We start from the raw sequence: 10,593 nt of genomic DNA, 5'->3' as shown, positions 1-10,593 counted from the left end.
AGACTAAGGAAAGGAATGAGATTCAAGAAATGCTGGAGAAACCACAAGGAAAATGAAAGAAAGAATGAATGAAAGAAAAAAATAATGACTATTTCAGCCAACCTTTTAATGAAATGAAGCACAATATAATATGCAGTATTATAGTATATATTCCTATCTCAGGAATATTTGATTACGATTGGTAAATTGTGTAATTTTATGGTTAAATATTTTTGTGTATGATCTCTAGACTGTTGTCCACCACACAACCGATTTCCTTCATAGTTGTGCTAGCTTAATGTCTTTTGTATCACTTTGCATAATAAAAGTATTTCTAATTAATGTTTCAAATCAATTTTACATTTGGTTTATTTTGAAATAATTCAGATTTTTTTTTTCCCCCTTAGCAATACAGATTTTATAATGTATTCAAATAAATCATGTTCTTTTCAACTTACCATTCATCAATAAATCCTAAAATTCACACAAAAAACACAACTGTTTTTAAAATTGATAATTAGAACTGTTCCATGAGCACAAAATCAGCATATTCGAATGATTTCTGAAGGATCATGTGACACTGAAGACTGAAAATTCAGCTTTGCCATCACAGGAATAAATTACATTTCAAAATATACTAAAACAAAACCAGTTATTTAAAAAATAATTATTGTTTGGTAATGCATTTAAAAGGTATTTGCTATTATGTTTATTGTTAACCTTTAAAGCAACAAACAAGCAACATTTTAGATATGCTAACATGTAACTATAGTGTGATTAAATCACAATCAATTAAATGTACAACTGATTAAATCGAAGCATGTTTATTATTATTTATTTATATACTGTTATAGTTTTTAATAATATTTTAATGACCTTTATATACCTTTATTATAGATTTTTAGATTAATTTTTATATTTTCAGTTTTTTAGTTTAATTTTTATTTTTATTAATTTGGTGCTTTTGTCTTTCTATTATTTATTTATTTTTATTTTTAGTTCACTTTTAGTTTTTTTAGTTTATTTCCAGTTAGTAATTCAGATTTATTTCAAATAGCAAAAATGTTTTTATTAGTTGTAGTTAACAATAATAACCCTGAACTGTACAAAGTTTATCCTCCTAGAACAGAATATCCCACTAATAAAACTATGATTTTATATAACTTTACAGTTCAACTAATACACATTTTATATGGAAGAATGAATAAAAACAGAATGAATTGCACATTTCAGTACTTTTTCTAAATGCAATTTTTGTATGCAACAGATGCTGTCTATAGAGCTTGTTTGAATAAATACCTTGTAGTTGTCCAAGAAAAAAAGAAATGAAAAATAAAGAAAAAATAAAACAAAATAAAAGTGTGTTTTAGATATATGTGGTTGTGGACCAACAGGTTTCACTCTCTCACTGATGTCTCCACAAACACACACTCATATTCCAGGCGGACTTGACCTCCTGACAGATGAACCTATTTCTCTTTCATTCTTTTCCTCTTCTCTTCCTCTCTTCTCTCTGATAGCGTCTGAGACACAGGACATCTCCACACTAAGGTGCTGAAAGACACGTTCTGTGACAGAGACCACAACTGCTGTTGGACCACACACACACACACACACACACACACACACACACAACCTGCCTCAGTCTTTGCAATTATCAGTGAACATGAACACGGCCATCACCGTCAAGTCTTATTAAAAAGTATTTCTGTATTGTCGTTGTGTAAGTTAAAATAAATATAAGTAGCATTAAAACAGTGTGTTGTGTGCAGTTCAAGACAAAACTAGCAGCACAACACGTGGAAGCTTGTTTGTAATGTTAATCCCTTTCTTCTTTATAGCCTAAAGGCATGATTATTCAAATCAGGCGGCTCCTCATAAAGGTTAAACACACACACAGGTTTGTTTTTATGGTTTATGACACACACACACACACACACACACACACACACCAACTAAAGGTGACTTTCGGATGAACACACTCAAATATCATTTGAATCTGAAGTAACAAGATTCTGCTGAGAAAGACCATTGACATGTTTAAATAAAATTTATATGGGTTTGTTAGGATTAAACCTTTTAAAAGATGTGCCTTTGCAGAGGTTTCCTAAACTAACTACAAGTGTTCCACTTTGGTAAATAAATATGCTGGCAAAACCAAAGAGTGACTTTGAAAAACAAAACGTGACTGCTTCTAGTGGTCAGTGGAGAAACTGCATTATGACAGACAACATGGTGAACTAGGTGCTATTACGAAATTAACATGCTAATACATAAAGCATTTATTTTATTAACAAACAGACCTAGAGGAGCTTATGATTATGACTAATTGGCATCTGTACTACTAAATGATGTCCTAATCTGTATATACACAATGTTCCTGTACATTTTCTACAGTGAATTTCCATGAGCGTTTCCCATCCAGTTGTTCATAAGTACAGGAAAATAATTAAAGCAGATGTTTTGGCACATCAGACAGGTACTAATTTAGGAGTTAATGGATTTAAAAGATTACACTTGTTTACAAAAATATATTTAGTGTTTTATTAGTCTTGTCTCCAAGGAGACTCTCAAAAGACAGACTGATGTTTCATTCTGACTTTGCAGCACTCATAAAGAGTAATATCTAGCCAATGAAATAGCTTAAAGCAGAGAAACCCAGAAAAATACATTTTCTTTAAAGAAATTTCCACCTTTCCCTCACGTTTTCCACATTTATGACTTTTCCAGGCCTTTCAAAATTCCGTGATATTTTTTGAGGTTTTCCATGTCCTATTCCAAGGTCATAGAAAATAAACTTTGTTTTAAACCTTATTACTGATAACACATTCAAAACAGCGGTTGGTTACACATCTGTATACATATCCCTAATCAACAGGTTTCCTCCATTACACAAAACACACCAACAAACCAAATCCTTAGAGGCTTTTCCCACACATTTAACTGTCCAACACAAAACACTACCATGTTCAAAAAAGGAAAAATCATCCCACTGTTTACACATGTACAGTACAAACAGCAAAGTCTTCTGTCAACTAGTCAGATTCACTCTCCTGTCATGCTTTGCAAAGATAAAGCTAGAGTGTTTTGGTCAAATGATATACTACTTAGTGCATGTTGTTATTAAAATCAGTTATTAAGGCTGTTAAAACATTAGAATGACAGACTAACAAACAAGCATGATTAAAATGAATGTATATCACTCTAAAATTGATTGCACAAAATGTTTTTAAAAACACAACCCTAAGGCATTCAAATTTAAGAAATGTATTTAGAAACCGCTTTTAAAAATACTGTTACTTAAAAGCAACAACTTAAGATTACAGTTACAGAATTCCATGACAGATTTAAAAGTTAAAGGCACAGTTCACCCAGAAATGCAGGATTTTTTTTTACTAATCTTCATGTCATTCCAAACCTGTATGAATTCTTTGGAACATTAAAATTGACTGAAAATCTTCCCTTGTGCTGTAGTTCTAAAATGAACCAATGGTGTATGTTGTTAACATGCAATTTCTGAACTTTCAGTAGTCTATTTTAGAATTTAGTAAATAACTGTTGACTTCACAGAGTGAAGACAAAATGCAATAATACTGAACTTGAGAAAAATGGCTTCAATGTTTTTTGATTGAATTTTGATTGATGTATGTAGTCAAATAAACCGCTTTTATGCTACTTTGATGTTCTTTATCTGTCATTTTGGAGCTTGCTTGACAGGCCGAATCCCCATTCACTGGAAAAGAGCGTACAGGATATTGTTCAAAAATATGCCTTTTGCATTCCTGAAAAAAGACATTAATATGGGTTTGGAATGATATGAGGGTGAATAAATGATGACAGAACTTTCATTCTGGGCAAAACTATGGAAATGTAAAGATGAACAAGCTGATACATCTATGCATATACAAAAACCCGCTAATATGCACACTCTTTTTAGTCAGATTTTTTTTCCTGCACTATTTCATTACTGTGAAAACAGGCTGAAAGGCTCACACTACAGAAACCTTTGACTTTGACACCCGCCCCTGTAGAGGGAGAGCGAGGACATCAGGGATATCGGTGCTTCTTACGCCATGCGTAATAAGAGATGTCTCTACAGAGGCAGGTTCAGGTCAAGTTACAGATCAGATGCGCTCAGATCCACTTTTAAATGACATTTTTAGTACATTCTTAGTCTTCCTGTACTCATATTAGGCTTTGGTATTTTTTTCTGAACAAATAAAGCCGCATGCAATATTCTCTATTCATCATTCTGTATCATTGTCACTTGTATTGTAGTATTTTTCATCTGTAAATCACTTTGGAAATAGCATCTACTAAATGAATAAATGTAAAAGTCATTATTCATGCTGTAAGTCTGTTTGTAGTTGTAGTTTTGTGTTTAGTGCTGCTTTGAAAGAGCATTAGCATTCATCCAAAGTTTAGGATTAAACTTAAACCGAAGATTAGACTGCAGTTTTGATGCTGATCCCATCTGTGGGTTTGTATTGGACAATCAAGGGTGGTCAAAAGTGGATGATGCAATCAATTGCCGCCTTCTGGGTTTCAGCTTCAGAGAGCCATAGCGAGGCTTTAAAAACAATACAACATCAATACACAGTTAATTTTCAGTAAATATTACAGTGGGGTCTAAAAGACTGAGACCACCAGGGAAAATGTTTGTATTTTGTATTCTTCTTTAGATTATGACATAGTTGAACATACGATTTTTGCATGTGCAAATAATATACCTCTTTGCGTGCTGCTTTGGCACGGGTGAGTTTCACACTCTGAGATCGGCGTAGACCCTTCTGCACTGACGCCTCGTCTTCGGAGAATACTCCATCTGTTTCCTCCTCATGCCCCTCCCCTGCTCGTTTACATGGCTCTGTTGGAGCAGATGCACAATAAAGATCTATTGAGGAAGCAATAAAGATCTCAAACAAGAGGAACTGAACCTTGAAGGATAAGTTTACCCAAAAAAATGAAAATTCTGTCATCATTTACTCACCCTCAGGTCACACTAAACCCATATTGTGAATTTGTGCAACTTGAGAACTTTTCCATACAATCACAACTAATGGATTCTGAAGCTTTCAAGCCTCATAAAGGATGCAAAAGTGCAATGAAAAGTATTGGAATATGGTGAAAAAGTTGTTTGGAGCTTATTTATCACAGGTCTCTATTCATTTTAATTTCGCTAATGGTTTTTATTTTGTTTTTTGGTTACGTTTCTATTGACCAGCTGAACTTTCCATCAGGATTGCTTTTCAAACCTTGTTCTACCACTAGAGGGAGACATAATAATTACTTTCTGATGACAATGCACTCCACTAGGGTTCATTTGCCCTTGAGGTCTTAAAATGCTAATGTTGACTCTTACAGTTAATTTGTTTCTTTAGTTAAATTTGAGTTAAATCAGTATTTAATTTAATTTAGTTTTTCATAATTACATAATCAATCATTTATCATTATATAATCAGCAATGATGTCATTAAAGGAAAAGTGTACCCAAAAATCTAAATTTGCTAAAACTTACTCATCCCAGGCCATCCGAGTTATAGATGAATTATTTTTTTCCTCTGAACAGATTTGGAGAAATGTTGCATTACATCACTTGCTTTATATCACTGCAGTGAATGGGTGCCACCAGAATGAGAGTAGTTGACAAAAACATCACAATAACCCACAAGTTATGCAAGTAATACACAAGCTGCGTGTTTGTAATAAATCCATCATTAAGACATTTTTAACTTTATTCGCTTTTGAGTCCTCTATCCATAATATTGCTTTCTCCAGTGCAAAAGTCATCACGTCTGAATCAGGAAAAAAATATGCACAGATCAAGCACCATTTACAAGTGAAAACAGTCCAGAACAGTTCTAAATAAATATATTTGTGGATTTTGATGTGAGAGGACAACAGGGGAAGGACTTTTTCACTGGAGGAAGCATTATTATGGTTTATGGACTGGTATTTTGGACAGAAGTGACAGTTTAAAGTTAAAACACCTTTATGATGGATTTGTCTCTTACAAACGCACAGCTTTTCACTTCACAAGATGTTAATTGATGCACTGGATTCATGTGGATTACTTGATTATTATGATGTTTTTATAAGTTGATGGACTCTCATTGTGACGGCACCCATTCACTGTAGAGGAGCAAGTGATGTAATGCTAATTTTCTCCAAATCCGTTTCGGTAAAGAAACAAACTCATCTAAATCTTGTACATCAGCCTGAGGGTGAGTAAATTCCCAGCAAGTTTTTGTTTTGTGGGGTGGGGGGGTGTTGAACTATTCTTTTATTCTTTTAACGCATGTACAGCACTCACCAGAATCAGCAGCACTAGGGTTAGCAGGCTGGAGGGCCCGTCGGCTGGGGTTGGCGAATGCTGATTGTTCAGAGGGGAACTGCGTCAGGTCTGGAATACTGAAACTCCTCAGACGTTCACTGATAGCTCCCTGTCCCTGTGACATGATGATCCATTGTACATGGTGCATTGAGTAAACAGAATTCAAAACCCAAAAACCTTTGAAGTTGTGGTTACCTTTATAATACACAAAGACATCTTTTATTTAACTTCCCAGTTAATAATGGTCTAATGACGTGCTGGTGACAGGTTAAAGCAGATTGAAAAAGAAAGCAAGTTACCTGGGATAGGTGCAGCAGCTACTGCTGGAGATTAGTTTAGCATGTAGACAGAAAGAGAAAGGAAAAAGGAAGATATGAACTAGATTTTTACATTTTCTGCAGAAAACATAAGTGGTGCTCAGAACATCATTACCAACAGCATAGCAACGCATAACAATGGGGCAGATGGTTGCCAGAGTGTTGCTATGCATTCACCAAGGTTTTCTGAGTGATTTTTAGAGTGTTGCTATGTGGTTGCTAGGGTGTTCTGGGTGGTTGCTTACTGGCCAGAGTTGAAAGAGCCTAAATGTCTATGATATTCTTGTTTCTAGATAAGAACAGTAGACCTTAGCAAAAACAGAAGAGCACTAGTGATTTAGATCTTTTTTTAGGAACCAGACATGGCCAGACAGCAAATTTGATTTTAAAAAAGCAGTCAAGAGAACAGGAGAGGCCACAGTGAAGAACACATGCAATTTTTGCAGTGCATTTTTATGTCCTTAACATGCTGTATATTTTTTATATTATACATATTAGTGCTGTCAATCGATAAAAAACAAAAAAACAAATCACATATTTTTTCTAAAATTAATCACGATTAATCCCACCTTAAAAACAATTCAATTCAATCTTCAAATGAATGTAGAAACAACATAAAGACTGTGTATATTTCATATGTTTAATGGCATCTTTTTTATGACTGAAGGCGAGTATCACTGATACCAATACTACTGATATCTCTAGGAATTTTTTTTTCTTAATATTCAACCATTGACTATAGCCATTCAACATTACAGTATAATTGAGAGCTATCAATTTTTAAATTTAGTAGACCCATTATAATAAATGTCATATTTAGCTTCCTGTGCACTTCAGCAAGTAGGAAATATACAGAAATTGAATAAAGTTATCAAACACTAAATTCTAAATTAAATATAAATCCTTAAAGCTGCAAACGTTATTGATTTCCTCATTTTTCTTTGATTAACAGACATCACAGCAGCTGGGTTATTAGGTTATTTTGGCTGCTTTAAGAGCTGTTGCTGCTGAACATGACGCAGATCTGACACGCATCATCTTTTCTCACAACTCTTTACCTTTTCTGACCCACTTCAGGTCTTAAAGTCTCTACTAATGCGTTGATGAGTTGAATCTTGTGTGTTAGATGAGGGAGACAGTGCTAGGCTGCTCCAGGACAGTTTTGAAAACTGCATTTCAGAGACATTTTCTTAAATGTGACTCATAACAAATACTTACATGCATGCACAGTTTTAATGCAGCTTTAATCGCCTTTTTGGTAACTTCATGATTTAACTGACGACATAACTATGACATTGCTATGTATTTGAATTTGTATTTATTGTTATTTATGTCTTTATTATTTATAATTACAAAGGAGTGAAATTTTTTTTCTGTAAATTTTTTTTTACAGATTTTTTATTTATTTATTTAAATTACAGAATAGAAGAGTTAAACGTCATTTACATTTTTTTTTAATTAAGATATTCAATGTGCATTTTTAATGCCACTTTTTTCAGTATTAGTACACTGCATAGAACTATCCATGCAAATACAATTGATCTAATTTAGGAGGACCCAAGCCAGCTTTTTTTTTATGTCACGAAACGAATTAAATGCACAGGAATTTAACCGAACTGAAACTGAACCTAACAGACTGGTTCCTCTAAGTGGCCTGAGGAAAATAAACGGAGCTCAACATCTGCAACAACAGATACAAGCCCTTTTCATAAACCATAAAGGCTAGACAGTGAAAAGTCATACAACAGAGAAGAATGGTAAAATGTTAATAAAACCACTTGATGCTAAATTACTCCATGCAATCCAATAACAAGTATTTATTTGCCTCTTTCCAGACTGTATATGTATATTTACCAAGCCTTCTTAATATTCAACCATTGACTATAGCCATTCAACATTACAGTATAATTGAGAGCTATCAATTTTTAAATTTAGTAGACCCATTATAATAAATGTCATATTTAGCTTCCTGTGCACTTCAGCAAGTAGGAAATATACAGAAATTGAATAAAGTTATCAAACACTAAATTCTAAATTAAATATAAATCCTTAAAGCTGCAAACGTTATTGATTTCCTCATTTTTCTTTGATTAACAGACATCACAGCAGCTGGGTTATTAGGTTATTTTGGCTGCTTTAAGAGCTGTTGCTGCTGAACATGACGCAGATCTGACACGCATCATCTTTTCTCACAACTCTTTACCTTTTCTGACCCACTTCAGGTCTTAAAGTCTCTACTAATGCGTTGATGAGTTGAATCTTGTGTGTTAGATGAGGGAGACAGTGCTAGGCTGCTCCAGGACAGTTTTGAAAACTGCATTTCAGAGACATTTTCTTAAATGTGACTCATAACAAATACTTACATGCATGCACAGTTTTAATGCAGCTTTAATCGCCTTTTTGGTAACTTCATGATTTAACTGACGACATAACTATGACATTGCATGGTCATAGTTTCAATTTGAGCTTTATTATATACAACGTGCGTCACTGCATTTGTTTGTGCGCTACGAGCACTGTATAACGGCTGACAGGACAGGAAAATTAGTTTTTACTGACACATGGCCTGACAACATCTCATCTGACCGCAGTTCACTGTTGTTCTACTGAAGCTCCCCCGTCACCTGTACCTTTTCCGCACTCGTTTGACTTGCGCCTGGCGCTAAGGCGAAGTTGGGGTGCGCGTCTGAAAAGTATCCGCTTTGATGTGTTCATAAAGATGTTCTGTGTCTAAATAAATGCAATTCTTGTCAAGAGAAAAGAGACAGAAGCAGCAGTTGTGAGCGGGGAGGCCAACCCTAGCTCCGACCCTGTGTTAATTGCATTAAATATTTTTAACGCGTTAAACTGAAAAAAATGTATTACATGCGTTAACGCGCTAATACTTAACAACCTATAAACCTTACTGACCCCATACTTGTATATATAAGTTTCCAAAAAATGATTTCTGAAGGATCATGTATCATGTGACACTGAAGACTACAGTAATGGCTGCTATTACTGTTATTACTGTATTTTTCATCAAATAAATGCAGCCTTTGTGAGCATTTAACTTTTTATTTTAAATTTATGACAGCTTAACAGAAATAAAAGTAAACAATGAATCACAAAAGAAATAATGTATCAATGCAAAACAATGTTTCTGTTTACATGGAATGAAAGCTGTTAGCTGACCAAATCAGCTTAGTTAGTTAGATGAGCTCAAATGCCTAGTATAAACACTGCATGCGTGTATGAATGAGCACGTGTCTGTGCAATACCTTCACAGCAGCGGAGACAGCAGCAGCAGCCGCAATCGTGAGACCCTGCCGCCCAAAATTCACCATGGTCTCATAACTTTTCTCTCTGGCCTGGACGATATACTCGTCAATCTCCTGAAAAACAGAATGTGAAACAGTCAATAAATCTATAACTTAAATTCCCCCTTAACCTCCAACTAGGAGTTGTTTGACAACAAACAATTACAGAGGGCTGGAAACAAAATATGCAGGCGCAGTTAAACGAACCGTGCAGTTTACTGTTAGTTCATAATGATCATGTAATCGAGACATGCAACTAACCCAATCCATCAGTTTATCTCTTAACATCATTTATGTAATCACTGATTATGTAATCCTCCCGATTCCATAACACATTTCAGTATGGCTATGTGTTCACTGTCAGTGAATGCCTATTCCCAGGGAACCTGATGATATGCTTAGGTCATTACCCTCTCCTTGGATGCCAGCATAGGGTGTAGGAACTTCCTGTAGAGGACACTGGCTCCTCTAGTGTAGGGAGACAGCAACCAAAAGACGAAAGCCATTTTCACTTCGTAGTAAACTGGAAACCTGAAACAGTCAAGTACAAAAAATATGAAAACAGAGGGATGATGGAAGACAAAATAATGAATTTGATCTAGGCGTTCTCTTCAATTTTATTTTCATGGACCTCAGCCTTGGTGGATCAATTTAATGAAACTAC

General features: G+C 34.7%; 1 protein-coding gene across 1 annotated transcript; it reads right to left on the bottom strand.

Annotated features, from left to right (window-relative positions):
• Positions 1–3,345: 3,345 nt before the first annotated feature.
• On the bottom strand, positions 3,346–10,556 carry LOC107671099 (receptor expression-enhancing protein 3-like). Its single transcript, XM_016463946.1, has 6 exons — positions 10,534–10,556; positions 10,340–10,460; positions 9,891–10,004; positions 6,293–6,428; positions 4,710–4,846; positions 3,346–4,549 (listed from the first exon to the last, which is right to left on the bottom strand). Exons 1-6 carry the CDS (start codon positions 10,554–10,556, stop codon positions 4,475–4,477), a joined length of 606 nt encoding a protein of 201 aa, XP_016319432.1. The 3' UTR covers positions 3,346–4,474.
• Between the last annotated feature and the right edge of the window lie 37 nt (positions 10,557–10,593).

This window comes from Sinocyclocheilus anshuiensis, unplaced genomic scaffold (assembly GCF_001515605.1).
Source record: "Sinocyclocheilus anshuiensis isolate Anshui unplaced genomic scaffold, SAMN03320099.WGS_v1.1 scaffold861, whole genome shotgun sequence".
Taxonomy (NCBI): domain Eukaryota; kingdom Metazoa; phylum Chordata; class Actinopteri; order Cypriniformes; family Cyprinidae; genus Sinocyclocheilus; species Sinocyclocheilus anshuiensis.
This window is presented reverse-complemented; position numbering and strand designations above follow the sequence as displayed.